Raw genomic sequence first — 15,000 nt, 5'->3', positions numbered from 1 at the left:
TTTTCGTACTTTCCTTTCCTCACTGGGCTATTTTCCCTGTTGGGCCCTCTGGGCTTATAGCATCCTGCTTTTCCAACTAGGGTTGTAGCTTAGCATGTAGTAATAATAATATAGGAAATATCTATTTTAAACTTGTTACTGTTCTTAAAAATATTTTATTTTTCCTTACGTTTCCTTTCCTCACTGGGCTGATTTTCCGTGTTGGAGCCTTTGGGCTTATATAAACTTACTTTGCCAACTAGGGTTGTAGCTTAGCTAGTAGTAGTAGTAGTAGTAGTAGTAGTATTAATACAGATTTATCTTACTACTTTCATATTTACTTTATTTCTTTTCCTCACTGGGCTGTTTTTCCCCGTTGGAGCCTTTGGGCTTATAGCATTCTGCTTTTCCAACTAGGGCTGTAGCTTAGCTAGTAATAATAATAATAATAATAATAAAATAATAACAATAATAATAATAATAATAATAATAATAATACGCCACCAGGATTTCCTATATTTTCAAATCTCCTAACCTTTCATGACAAGCTCTTGATCCGTCCACACGCACCCTTCAAACACGCTATGGAGTTCATTCTTCGAATTCGTTTCGACCAAAATTCGGGAAACCGAAAACAGGAACCCTACAATTAATATCAGATGTCATTGCAGTTTACTTTTAATGGGTGCTTTTCTGGTCTTGTACTACAGGGGGACCCTGTTCTCTACAGGATCCAGCTTTTCTGGTCCTATACTGCAGGGGAATCCTGTTCTCTACAGGACCCAGCTTTTCTGGTCCTATACTGCAGGGGAATCCTACTTTCTATAGGACCCAGCTTCTGGTCCTATACTGCAGGGGAACCCTACTTTCTATAGGACCCTACTCTCTAAAGGACCCAGCTTTTCTGGTCCTATACTGCAAAGGAGCCCTGCCCTCTACAGGACCCAGCTTTTCTGGTCCTATACTGCATGGGAATCTTACTCTACAGAACCCTAGAAATCTACTCTACAGGATCTAGCTTTTCTTGTCCTATACTGCAGGGGAATCCTACTTTCTACAGAGCCCTACTTTCTACAGGACCCAGCTGTTCTGGTCCTATACTGCAGGGAAGCCCTACTCTTTACAGGATCTTTCGTAATTCATTTCACCGTATACATTCCAAGGCATTCAGCATTTCACACCGCATATTACATGTTTATTGTCAAACCTACATTATCAAAGTACTTAGAAAACAAGAAAAGTCTTCAGCTTCCTCTCGAAAGCCTTGATATCTTACAGTCCTTTGGATGTCTAGTAGGACAGTTATTGTATAATCTTTAGGGCCTCCTATTTGGAAGGTCTAGAACCTACCGTAGACAAAGTAAATCTTGGTTCCAATAATTTGAAACCATCAGTAACTATTCTCGTACAAACACAATTTATTGGCTGCATAATATGTAGCTATTCTTAGATATTATGGACGACCGGTTCTGCTAACTTTAGAGTTATTGTACATATCTTAAACTCTATTCTTGTTTTAATTAGCAGCCAGTGTAAAACAATCACCAGCCACCCGTTGAGACACTACCGCTAGAGAGTTATGGGGTCTTTTGACTGGCCAGATGATACCACAGTGGATCCTTCTCTCTGGTTGCGGTTCATTTTCCCTTTGCCTACACACATCCCACTGAATAGTCTGGCATATTCTTTACATATTCTCTATCCTCATACACCTGACAACACAGATTACGAAACTAATCTTCACTCAAACGGTTACTGCACTAATTGTTTAGTGGCTACTTTCCTCTTGGTATGGGTAGAAGAGAGACTATGGTAAGCAGCTCTTCTAGGAGAAGGACACTCCAAAATCAAACCATTGTTCTTTAGTCTTGGATAGTGCCATAGCCTCTGTACCATGGTCTTCCACTGTCTTGGGTTAGAGTTCTCTTGCTTGAGGGTACATTCAGGCACGCTTTTCTATCTTTATTTCTCTTCCTCTTGTTTTGTTAAAGTTTTTTTATAGTTTATATGGGAGATATTTATTCTAATGTTACTCTTCTTAAAATAGTCTATTTTCCGTTTTTACTTTCCTCACTGGGCTATTTTCCTTGTTGGAGCCTCTAGGCTTATAGCATCCTGCTTTTCCAACTAGAGTTGTAGCTTAGCTAGTAATATAAATATTATTATAGGAGTTATCCTTTCTCTAGGGGGGTCACCTTTTATCAATCTTGTTCCTCTGTTTACTGTTTTGTAATTTCCCAAGTTGCACTTTTAGTATATTTTGGTAAATGGAGTTGCAGTATTCAATCCTGGTATTAACACGGTGTATCATTATACGTTATTGAAATCTCTAAATGAGTTAGCCCTGCATAAATTAAAAAATAAAATTTATAGGAAAAGAAATTAAAACAAAGTCCTTTCCTCACTGGGTTATTTTTCCCTGTTGGAGCCCTTGGGCTTATAGCATCCTGATTTTCCTACTAGGGTTGTAGCTTAGAGAATAATAATTAAAACTACGTCCTTTCCTCACAGGGGTATTTTTTCCTATTGGAGCCTTTGGACTCATAGCATCCAGATTTTTCTTACTAGGGTTGTAGCTTAGAGAATAATAACAATAATAATAATAATAATAGATCATTTGAAACCTGCTTTTTTATATTTTCCCTAGTTTCCTTTCCTCACTGGGCTATTTTCTCTGTTGGAGCCTCTGGGCTTAAAGCATCCTGATTTTCCTACTAGGGTTGTAGCTTAGCTAGTAGTAGTAATAATAATAATAATAATAATAATAATAATAATAAAAATTTGAAACCTGCTTTTCTAAATACTGTTGTAGCCTAGCTAATTATAAATAATAATAATAATAATAATAATAATAATAATAATAATAATAATAACAATAATAATAATAACAATAATAATAATAAATAACAACAACAACAATAAATAAATAAATAGAGAAGGCCTCTGATGTTATTCTTAAACATGACCTTCAATTCAAGGGAATAGCGTCTTAAGTCCCACTAGCGTTCCAGCATATCTACAATCAAGGTATGCACGGCTCAACACCATCGCCTTTCAGTTCTTTGATCGTTTCTATATTTACAACGGTGATGCAATAGAGAGAGAAGTCTTCCCTTGAAATATACGCAATATATACGGAACAGAGTATCTGAAACCCTTATCTTCACGTGATTCCTCAAAACCCTTATCTTCACGTGATTCCTCAAAACCCTTATCTTCACGTGATTCATATAAATATTATTTTTACTGGATTTTAAAACCATTATTTTCACGCGATTCCTCAATGCACTTATTTTCACGTGATTCCTCAATGCACTTATTTTCACGTGATACCTCAAAACCCTTATCTTCACGTGATTCATATAAACTATTATTTTTACGGAATTTTAAAACCATTATTTTCAAGTGATTCCTCAAAACCCTTATCTTCACGTGATTCGTCGATGCACTTATTTTCACGTGATACCTCAAAACCCTTATCTTCACGTGATTCATCGATGCACTTATTTTCACGTGATACTCCAAAACCATTATTTTCACGTGATTTATCAAAACGTTTATTTTCACACGATTCATCAAAACCATTATTTTCATGCGATTACTTGAAACAAATATCTTCACGTGATTCCTCAAAACCCTTATTTTCGCATGATTTCACATCCTTTATCTTCACGTGATTTCTCAAAAGCCTTCTTTACAAGTGATTACTCGAAACCCTTATTTTCACGTGATCCCTCAAAACTTATTTTCCCGACATTTCTCAAAACATTTTAACGTGATTCCTCAAAACCACTATTTTCACGTGATTCCTCAAAAAAAAATATGATTCTAAAAAACATTACTTAAACGTAATTCTCAAAACAAAATTTCCCGTGATTCCCCAAAACCTTTATTTTCAAGTTATTCCTCAAAACAATTTCACGTGATTCCTCACAACACATTATCACGTGATTCCACAAAACCATTATTTCCACGTGACGCCTCAAAACCATTAATGCTCAAAACACTTATCACATGATTCCTGAAAACCATTATTCTCACGAGATTGCTCAAAACATTTTTCTTCATGTTACATCTGCAAACCATTATTTTCACGTGATCGCTCGAAAAACTTTTCTTCACGCCATTCCTCAAAACCATTATTTCCACGTGATACCTCAAAATAATAGCAGACAATATTATAAATATATACATTATACAAGACACTAAAAAATAAAGAAATCAAAATGAAAAATGTGAATAACTAAAGATAAATGAATAATTATTAATCTAAGCAAAGGAAACCAAGACTTGCGTATGGGCACATGGGCATTATTTTCCCGTGATTTAAAACCATTATTCTCACGTGATACCTCAAAATAATTATTTCCGTGATTTAAAACCATTATTTTCACGTGATTTAAAATTATTCTCACGTGATACTTCAAAATAATAGCAGACCATACTATACTTTTGATTATAAAAATGAGGGAAAAATAAGATTTCATTAATAATCAAAGATAAAGAAGTGAATAATAATTAATCTAAGCAAAGGAAACTAAGACTTACGTATGGGCACATGGGCATGGGCACGGGCTGGGCCGAGAGGATGACGTGCCTCAGCGTGCCCGTCTCGTCCACGATCTGCTGGACGACGTGCCCCGTCGGAACCTGCACCGGAAGAGGGATCGGCGGCGAAGAGTTGCTCGACACCATGCGCACGCTCGCAGGACCTAAGGAAGGAGGAGACAAAAAAAAGGGCGTTTAGATAAAGGGCGTCTTAAAAAGGGCATTGTAAAAGGGTGTCTTAAAAAAAGGGCATTGTAAAAGGGCGTCTTGGATAAAGGGCGTCTTAGATAAAGGGCGTCTTAGATAAAGGGCGTCTTAGATAAAGGGCATCTTAAAGGGGGTTGGGGTGAAGGACGTCTGGGTGAAGGGCATCTTAGATAAAGGGCGTCGGGGTGATGGACATCTGGGTGAAGGGCATATTAGATAAGGGCGTCTTAAAAAAGGGCACTGTAAAATGGAGTCTGAGATAAGGGCAGTTTTAGATAAGGGGTGTCTTGGATAAGGGCAGTCTTGGATAAGGGTGTTTTGGATAAGGGGTGTCTTGGATAAGGGCAGTCTTGGATAAGGGAAGCCTTGGATAAGGGCGACTCAGAAGGGAAGCCTTGGATAAGGGCGTCTCAGATAAGGGGTGTCTTGGATAAGGGTGTCTTGGATAAGGGTAGTATTGGATAAGGGCAGTCTTGGATAAGGGTGTCTTGGATAAGGGGTGTCTTGGATAAGGGGTGTCTTGGATAAGGGCTTTTTGGATATGGGTGTCTTGGATAAGGGCGTCTCAGATAAAGGCAGTCTTAGATAAGGGCGTCTTGGGTAAGGGCAGTCTTGGGTAAGGGCAGTCTTGGATAAGGGCAGTCTTGGATAAGGGCAGTCTTGGATAAGGGAAGCCTTGGATAAGGGCGACTCAGAAGGGAAGCCTTGGATAAGGGCGTCTCAGATAAGGGGTGTCTTGGATAAGGGCAGTCTTGGATAAGGGAAGCCTTGGATAAGGGCGACTCAGAAGGGAAGCCTTGGATAAGGGCGTCTCAGATAAGGGGTGTCTTGGATAAGGGTGTCTTGGATAAGGGCAGTCTTGGATAAGGGAAGCCTTGGATAAGGGCGACTCAGAAGGGAAGCCTTGGATAAGGGCGTCTCAGATAAGGGCAGTCTTGGATAAGGGCAGTCTTGGATAAGGGAAGCCTTGGATAAGGGCGACTCAGAAGGGAAGCCTTGGATAAGGGCGTCTCAGATAAGGGGTGTCTTGGATAAGGGTGTCTTGGATAAGGGTAGTCTTAGATAAGGGTAGTATTGGATAAGGGCAGTCTTGGATAAGGGTGTCTTGGATAAGGGTAGTGTTGGATAAGGGGTGTCTTGGATAAGGGGTGTCTTGGATAAGGGCTTTTTGGATATGGGTGTCTTGGATAAGGGCGTCTCAGATAAAGGCAGTCTTAGATAAGGGCGTCTTGGGTAAGGGCAGTCTTGGGTAAGGGCAGTCTTGGATAAGGGCAGTCTTGGATAAAAGCGTCTTGGATAAAGGGCGTCTTGGATAAAAGGCAGTCTTAGATATGGGCAGTCTTGGGTAAGGGCAGTCTTAGATAAGGGCAGTCTCATAAGGAAAGCCTTGGATAAGGGCTTTTTGGATAAGGGTGTCTTGGATAAGGGTGTCTTGGATAAGGGCAGTCTTAGATAAGGGCAGTCTTGGTTAAGGGCGTGTTAGAAAAGGGTGTCTTAAATAAGGGTGTCTTGGATAAGGGCAGTGTCAGATAAGGGCAGTCTTGGATAAGGGCAGTCTTGGATAAGGATGTCTTGGATAAGGGCAGTCTCGGATAAGGGCAGTCTTGGATAAGGGTGTATTGGATAAGGATGTCTCGGATAAGGGCAGTCTCAGATAAGGGCAGTCTCGGATAAGGGCAGTCTTGGATAAGGGCAGTCTTGGATAAGGGCGTCTCAGATAAGGAAGCCTTGGATAAGGGCAATCTTGGATAAGGGCAATCTTGGATAAGGGCAATCTTGGATGAGGGCGTCTCAGATAAGGAAGCCTTGGATAAGGGCGTCGTGGATAAGGGCAATCTTGGATAAGGGCAATCTTGGATAAGGGCAGCCTTGGATTTGGAGGGCGTCTTGGATAAGGGCATTGTAATATAGCTCGTCTTAAAAAAGGGGGGATTTTTATATAGCTCGTCTTGAAGGTCATTTTAAAATAGTTCGTCTTAAAAAAAAGGGGTATCTTAAAAAGGGGACATGTTAAAAAGGGGACATCTTAAAAAGGGGCGTCTTGAAAAAAGGGCATGTTAAAAAAAAAAAAAAAAAAAAAAAAAAAAAAAAAAAAAAAAAAAAAAAAAAAGAGTACGGTATGTTAAAAAAGGGCATGTTAAAAAAAAAAAAAAAAAAAAAAAAAAAAAAAAAAAAAAAAAAGAGTACGGTATGTTAAAAAAGGGCATGTTAAATAGCTCATCTGAAACAAGGGCATCTTTAAAAAAAAGGCATCTCAAAATGAGTCTCAAAAACGGCGCCTTGAAAAAGGGCATCTTAAAAAAGGGAGTCTTAAAGAAGGGCACCTTCAAATAATTTGTCTTAAAATAGGGCATCTTAAAAAGGGGCATCTTAAAAAAAGTGCATCTTAAAAAAAAGGAGTCTTAAACAAGGGCATCTTAAAAAAAAGGAGTCTTAAACAAGGGCATCTTAAAAAAAAAGGAGTCTTAAACAAGGGCATCTTAAAAAAAAGGAGTCTTAAACAAGGGCATCTTAAAAAAAAAGGAGTCTTAAACAAGGGCATCTTAAAAAAAAGGAGTCTTAAACAAGGGCATCTTAAAAAAAAGGAGTCTTAAACAAGGGCATCTTAAAAAAAAAGGAGTCTTAAACAAGGGCATCTTAAAAAAAAGGAGTCTTAAACAAGGGCATCTTAAAAAAAAAGGAGTCTTAAACAAGGGCATCTTAAAAAAAAGGAGTCTTAAACAAGGGCATCTTAAAAAAAAAGGAGTCTTAAACAAGGGCATCTTAAAAAAAAGGAGTCTTAAACAAGGGCATCTTAAAAAAAAGGAGTCTTAAACAAGGGCATCTTAAAAAAAAAGGAGTCTTAAACAAGGGCATCTTAAAAAAAAGGAGTCTTAAACAAGGGCATCTTAAAAAAAAGGAGTCTTAAACAAGGGCATCTTAAAAAAAAAGGAGTCTTAAACAAGGGCATCTTAAAAAAAAGGAGTCTTAAACAAGGGCATCTTAAAAAAAAGGAGTCTTAAACAAGGGCATCTTAAAAAAAAAGGAGTCTTAAACAAGGGCATCTTAAAAAAAAAGGAGTCTTAAACAAGGGCATCTTAAAAAAAAGGAGTCTTAAACAAGGGCATCTTAAAAAAAAGGAGTCTTAAACAAGGGCATCTTAAAAAAAAAGGACATCAAAAAGGGAAAAAGTCAATCTATATAAAAAAAAGGTCTTGTGTCTTTGGCTTCAAAAGTTCAAACTTACAGCGAATGTTTTTTTTTTCTTTTTTCATGTTGAACATCCCGACATAAATCTTTTTACAGTTTATGAAAGATCTATTTTAAAGTTGTTACGGTTATTAATATTTTATTCCAATTGTTACCTCCGCCAACGAAGTTGGAAGGAGGTTATGTTTTCACCCTTGCGTGTGTGAGTGTGTGTGTGTGTGTGTGTGTGTGTGTGTGTGTGTTAAGAAACTGCTACTTGGCCACAATTTTAATCGTGAGTAATGAAATTTGCAGGGATTAAATGTTATGTAAAATGCTTGAAATTATTAAATTTTGAAAGGTCAAGGTCAAAGTTCAAGGTCATGGTCAAGCAAAATGTTTGGACATTGTTGTAACAGACATAATGAACAATTAAATTATTTTAAAAACAGTAACATCAAAACTATATTTGTATATATATATATATATATATATATATATATATATATATATATATATATATATATGTGTGTGTGTGTGTGTGTGTGTGTACTCGCCTTGTCCAAAACTGACTGCAGCTAAATGTTTATTTATTTAGCTAGATATGCAAACACATAAGAACACATTCAACCATCTTAATTCCCTCCCTCTTTCTCCATTACATAGGAGAGAGAGAGAGAGAGAGAGAGAGAGAGAGAGAGAGAGACTTGATCTTCATTATATAGGGAAAATCTGTGTGTTTGTGTGTGTGTGTTCACAGAGACAAATTGAGAAACAGTATTTGCATTGTGTATAATTTTCAGACCGCCTCGCAAACTTCAACCATCACCCGAAGACAACAATGACGAAGCCTGGTACAGGCTAACACGGCTCTTCCTACTTCAGTTAAAAAAAAAATTTAAATCCTTTATTTTAAATATATCATCCTGATCTTTGCTAAGATGCTTTTAGGAATTACATTAAAGGGAATTCTCTAATCACTTGATATCGAATGTAATTCTAAAAGGAATATGTAGGAATTATATTAGAAATGGGGAGAAATCAGTTAAATGTTTGGTAGGTAGGATGCGATGGATTTTTGCATGTCCCTGCGAACGACCGTGAGAGAGAGAGAGAGAGAGAGAGAGAGAGAGAGAGAGTAATAATAATAATAATAATAATAATAATAATAATTCTTTATTTCCAATATTTACATTGGGTATTCATAAAATATAAGGCTACAATTAGTAAAGTCGTCTTACAAACAGTTCAAATATTTGTTATTTTAGACATACAAAAGTTGTTATAAGAATCAATAAATCGGCTAAAACTTTGTAATTGAAATAATTCATCAGTAATAAAAGAATATAATGAAATCAGAAAGTATTTACTTAGAATATAGTGAGTAAAAATTACACTTGCCGAATAATGAAATACATTGTCATAGACCACATAAGTTGTGTTAAAAACAAGTCATGTACAAATCATATTAAAATAACACATAGTAATCAAATATGCATACTAGATTATAAGGAAATCTTAATTTGTAAATAAAAGCCATCTTATCCATAAATATTATCTAAAACTAATTCCAACATCTATCGAAGTACAGTAGTGCCTTCAAAAGCACTTTTAATAAGGCAATTAAGCATAACATTCTTACATTAATCGGGACCATTTAAGATTAGTTTCTTTAAGTTTACATTAAAAGCAGCGAGAGAGGATTTTTGTTTAATTGTGCCAGGTACTTTATTGTATAATGCTGGGCCTCGAACTCTAAACTGGCGGGAGCCTATCTCTGTTTTCGCCCTTTCTACATATAGATTTTCCTGCTGTCGAGTAGAAACCCCATTAACTGCGTGTACTGTTGGAAAATCGTATAACCATTCAGGAGTTATTTTACGTATTGTTTTGAATACCAAATTACAGACATCTATGGTATATTTGTCTTTTATCTTCAACCATTCTAATTTTTTGAGGTAAGGGGATATGTGGTCATGTTTTTTTACATTACCAACAGCCACTCGGGCGGCAAAGTTTTGAAGTTTTTGAACCCTTTTCATTTGTGTAGAGCCAGTTACTCCCCAAATTCTTAAACAGTAGTTGATTATACTCATAGCCAGCGACTGAACAACTATTTTACGCGTAGAGGAATCAAATGAGTCTTTTACTCTATTTAAATAAATTAAAGTGCCCATCACTTTCTTATAAATTTCATCTATATGAGTTTCAAACGTCATATATCTGTCAAAATAAACCCCTAGATTTTTTACAGCTTTCATGGGTTTAATCATATTTCCATTAAAATCTATTTGTACATTATCTCCAATTTCTGATATATATTGTCGGGAACCTATAAAAATTAATTGTGTTTTTTTCTCATTAAGAAGCAAACCATTAGTTAAGAAGTAGTATTTGGCCTTCTTTAGTATGCATTTTGCCCTATGAATTAGTTCGTCTATTTCACTTACATTTCCTTCAATTAAGATCTGGGTGTCGTCGGCATATTGGATGACAAAACAGCCGGGTAGTGATTTGACCAGATCATTGACATAAATTGCAAAGAGTATTGGGCCAAGAATAGAGCCCTGCGGCACACCAAACTCTACAGTTTTTTGGGACGACACAGTTTGACCCATTCTAACTGACTGGGATCTGTTATGTAGGTAATTCATAAACCAAAGTGGATCTATACTTAGTGATGTACATTTATCAAATAATATATTATGGTTCACGCTATCGAAGGCTTTTGAGAGGTCAAGTAAAAGGAGTAGTGAGACTTTCTTATTATCCATGTTATTATAAATCTTATCTGATACTTTTAATAGAGCCGTTTCAGTTGATAATTTTGGCCTGAAGCCGTGTTGACTTTGTGAGATTAGACCATTTGTCTCTAAAAAATTAGTTAATTGAATAGCAATTATTTTTTCCAGAACTTTTGACAATACCGGTAGCAAAGATATAGGACGATAATTGGAGACGTCTTCCATATCACCACTCTTAAAAACAGGAATTACGTGGGGATTTTTCCATAAGTCCGGATACTCTTTAGTGGCTATGGATGTGTTAATTATAACTGTAAGGTAAAAAGCAATAATATATAACCCATCCCTAATGAAACGCAAGCTAATCCCGTCAGATCCAAAAGCATTTGTGTTTTTAAGATTTTTTATAATTAATATGACAGTATTACAATCAACAGGAGTAGGCTTAAAACTATCTAATTCTCTAACTGGAATATTACGTACTGTTTCAGTAGAGATATTATATTTCCTAATTTCCTCTTGGGTTTTTTCGAAAGTTTTTTTCCCGACCTCAGCGAAAAAATCATTGAATTTTTCAGCCTTAGAGTGTACATCAGTTACTGCTGGCAATAGCATAGAGCTCTTATCTGTTTGTTGACCATTAAATAGCATATTTTTTGTTATTTTCCAAGTAGCAGAGACATTGCCTTTAGCTTTCAGATATTCGCTTTTGTAAAACTGCTTACGGCTTGCCGCTAACTTTGAGTTTACTCTCTTCTTCAGGTCTTTATGTTTTTCTCTCAGAAGGATGTTAAAAGTTTGATTTTTTAACTCACTTTTCAGTCTGTCTCTTTCTTTCATGTCTCGCTTTATTTCATCTGTTATCCAGGGCGCAGGGGGACGAACGATTTCTTTCGTTACAACCGGAGCACAAATGTTTAGACAAGCTGTAAAGACGTCGTTTAAAGTTCCAACTTGGTTGTTTACATTGTCAGTATTTAAAATACCATTTAATATATTTACGTTATTCATGAGGAGGTTACAAAGAAAGTCTGGAGAATAATTTTGCAAACATCTAAAAGTTTTTAAAACAGGTTTCTTTTTTGGCTTACGAATATTTAGGTGAGTTAAGATTGTCTCGTGGTCTGCCACCAAGCTTGGTATAATATCAATTTTTGTTATCATATGTTTAGCATTTGTTATTACGAGATCAATTAAAGACGCTGATGTAGGAGTAACTCTAGTAGGTTTGTTTACTATCTGATCGAAATTTAGTTTTTTAATTAGTTTAGACATTTTATTCTCGGTCTTTAGCAGATCATCATTAAAGTCCCCATAGATAAATATATGCTTATTTCGTAAAATAATTTCTTTAAAAATATCAGAGATATAATCAAAAGAGGTTGCCGGTGCTTTGGGATGGCGATATACGCATCCTACAATAACAGAAGAAAACTTGCGATATTGAATCGAGATCCACTTATCTTCTACACCCTCACATTTTTCGATCGTTAAATTTATTTCGGTGACCTTCAAATAGTTTCTGACAAATATACATACCCCTCCACCCCGACCTTGATCCTGACGGTAGACATCATATAGGGGAATATTTATAAATGCGTCACTTATATTAGTGTATAACCATGTCTCGCTAACACATAAAATATCAATGTTTTGTTCGTTTAACATAAGTTCTATTTCAAGTTTATGACTTAACAAGGATTGGGCATTAATATGGACTACCGTTAACATATCACTGAATCTAGGAGAAGTCTTCCTGTCGGCACTATCTTCCTGGCCAAGATCCTAGTAGTTGGGGTTTTGTTCACATAATCTACTTTTGTGACCAAATTCATAACATATGTTACATCTTAGTTTATGATCAAATCTGCAGTTCGATTGTTGGTGATTGAATTCACCGCAGTTATAACAGCCATATCTATTACCTCTAGTATTAATATGATTACTGTAGTTGCCAGTTTTGTTATTATATCTAGAACGCGTTTGAGAATTGGCATATCCCCCTCGAGAGAGGTTCTCTTTCCTAAAATACTTGTTTTTATTTTGTTGGGGCCTCGTTATATTTCTTCCCCTTTTCACTCGATTTGCCAACAATTCTGTACTTACATCTTCCATAGTATTAGTTCCGAGAATATTATTGTTAAAACTACATAAATTTGATTTAACAGCTTTCCAGTTGGAACAAACAAAATTATCTAAGTATACAGAGGAAATAGCATCTAACAATCTAATGGCACCTACTCTATTAAGTAAATCATAGCATTTATCATTTTGGCCATCGTAACAGTTAATATCTAGGTCGCCAGTTCCTAGCTTGAAGAATTTTTGTGTTTTAATCAACGTAACTCCATTTTTATTACACCATTCTTCCATTTTGGTATTATATTCAGTTATTCTTTCAGGTAAATTATTTGTTTTCATTGATGGTACAAGCTCACAGACCTTTACCTCTATTTCTTGATTTTTCTCTTTGAGTTCAGCAATAACGGTGCCCAGATTGTCGATGATTCCCTCCACTGTAATATCCTCGACGAGTAGATCTTGAGTTCCACAATAAATGACGCATTCTTTAGGTGAATGTTCCAGCTTTTCCATTACCCAAGATTTTAGTAAGTCCATATTTGCTTCTGGTAGGGTTCTTACCATGACACTATCTTGAAGGTCACTAGACTTAACTTCCTTTAGACAGGAATCTCCAATGAGTAATACATTTTTCCCATTCAATGGAGGAGTGATGGCTTCAGAGGGACATGATCCGTACTTATTTTGAAGGCTTTCTTGTAGATGTCTGATTTTTTCTTCAGCAAGGAATAATTTAGTTTGTAGCTCTCCTATTATTCTCTCCTTATCGGCTAAAGAGTTATTTATAACATAGAAGTTGTCTTCTGTCTCTCTAACAAAAGTTTCAAACCTTTGATATAACTGTGCCGGGTTAGATATCTGTAAGTCACGGTCTCTATCTTGGCTGGGAGCATGCGATGGATGATTTTCTCCAATATTTTCATAATGCTCCATTAGTTTATCAATTAAGGCATCTTTATTCGTCCAGATACCTCTTAGTCCTAGTTGACTGCAGTGCTTTTGGAGTTCGCTTTTTGTGCATCTGGCAAGTGTTTGCCGTGAAGGACTGTTCAGCGACGATAAAAGAGTATTGCCTCTCTCTCTGTTTCCTCTCCGCATTTCTTCTCCTACTTCATTAGCAGTGTCTGGATACATATTTCAATTTTCTTACTGAAATATTTAGTTTTTTGTAAGATGAGCACTATAATAACTATAGTATTCTAAGATATCAAGAAACGATATTCGGTATTCGAGAGAAACAACACAGTTTTAGAGTCTTGGCGTCATAAGGTGTTTACTGCGCATGCGCGGAAAAGGAAAAATTTGTGCAGGGGTCTCTTACTCAGATTTAACAGTTTTGAATTGCTAAATTAACTATGTTCACATTAGGTGTAAGTAATCACTATACCACTATCATTGTCACTGCACATTCAACTTCAAGAATTAATCACCATTCTATGTCAGCCACTATTATAACCACGAAAAATAGCCATTTAAAGAGGAGCTCTTTAAACCGTGACCATACACGTGCTCTTCCTAACGACAAGAGAGAGAGAGAGAGAGAGAGAGAGAGAGAGAGAGAGAGAGAAAATAGAAAATAAGAGCAGGAGATAGAGAATACAAAAAAAAGTAAGAGCTAGAGAGAGAATAGAAAAAAAAATAAGAGCAAGAGAGATAGAGAAAAAGAGAATAAAAAAGTAAGAGCAAGAGATAGAGAAAGAGAAAAACAGAAAAATGAGAGATAAAGAGAAAAAGAGAATAGTGAGTGGAAGAGAGAGAGAGTGAGAGGAAGAGAGGTAGAGAAAGAGGAAGAGAGAAAGAGAAAGAAAAAGAGAATGAGAAAGAAGACGAGAGAGAGAAAGATAGAGAGAGAGAGGGAGGGAGAGAGGGAGGGAGAGAGGGAGGGAGAGAGGGAGAGAGAGATTAAGAGGAAGAGAGAAAGAAAAAGAAGAGTGAGAGGAAGAGAGAGAGCGGAAGAGAGAGAGCGGAAGAGAGAGAGGGGAAGAAAGAAAAAAAAAAGAGAGAGAGAGAGAGAGAGAGAGAGAGAGAGAGAGAGAGAGAGAGAGAGAGAGAGAGACGGGAGTGGGGGGGAGGAGTGCTAACGGGCCAAAATCCCGGAGGCAGGAGTGAGGTGGAAGTCTTAGTCCCAAGGTTACCAGTACGTCTTATTGTATATCAAACACACGCACGAACACACACACACGCACACGCACACACACAGGCTCCTCTCCTCCTATCATTAAATCTCCCCCCAGCCCCTTATAACTCTCCCCCAGGCTCTCCCCCCCCCAGG

General features: G+C 36.7%; 1 protein-coding gene across 3 annotated transcripts in view; it reads right to left on the bottom strand.

Moving 5' to 3' along the window:
• The window catches only part of LOC137652520 (fibronectin type-III domain-containing protein 3a-like), a 211,875-nt gene that overhangs the window by 46,434 nt on the left and 150,441 nt on the right, over positions 1 to 15,000 (bottom strand). For all 3 annotated transcript variants that reach the window (XM_068385974.1, XM_068385975.1, XM_068385976.1), the window contains one exon: positions 4,528 to 4,691. In XM_068385974.1, coding sequence (XP_068242075.1) covers positions 4,528 to 4,691 — 164 coding nt within the window. The remainder of the gene's footprint in view (positions 1 to 4,527; positions 4,692 to 15,000) is intronic.

Source organism: Palaemon carinicauda, chromosome 13 (genome assembly GCF_036898095.1).
Source record: "Palaemon carinicauda isolate YSFRI2023 chromosome 13, ASM3689809v2, whole genome shotgun sequence".
Classification (NCBI taxonomy): domain Eukaryota; kingdom Metazoa; phylum Arthropoda; class Malacostraca; order Decapoda; family Palaemonidae; genus Palaemon; species Palaemon carinicauda.
The sequence above is the reverse complement of the archived record's forward strand: the minus strand, read 5'-3'. Positions and strand labels throughout refer to the sequence as shown.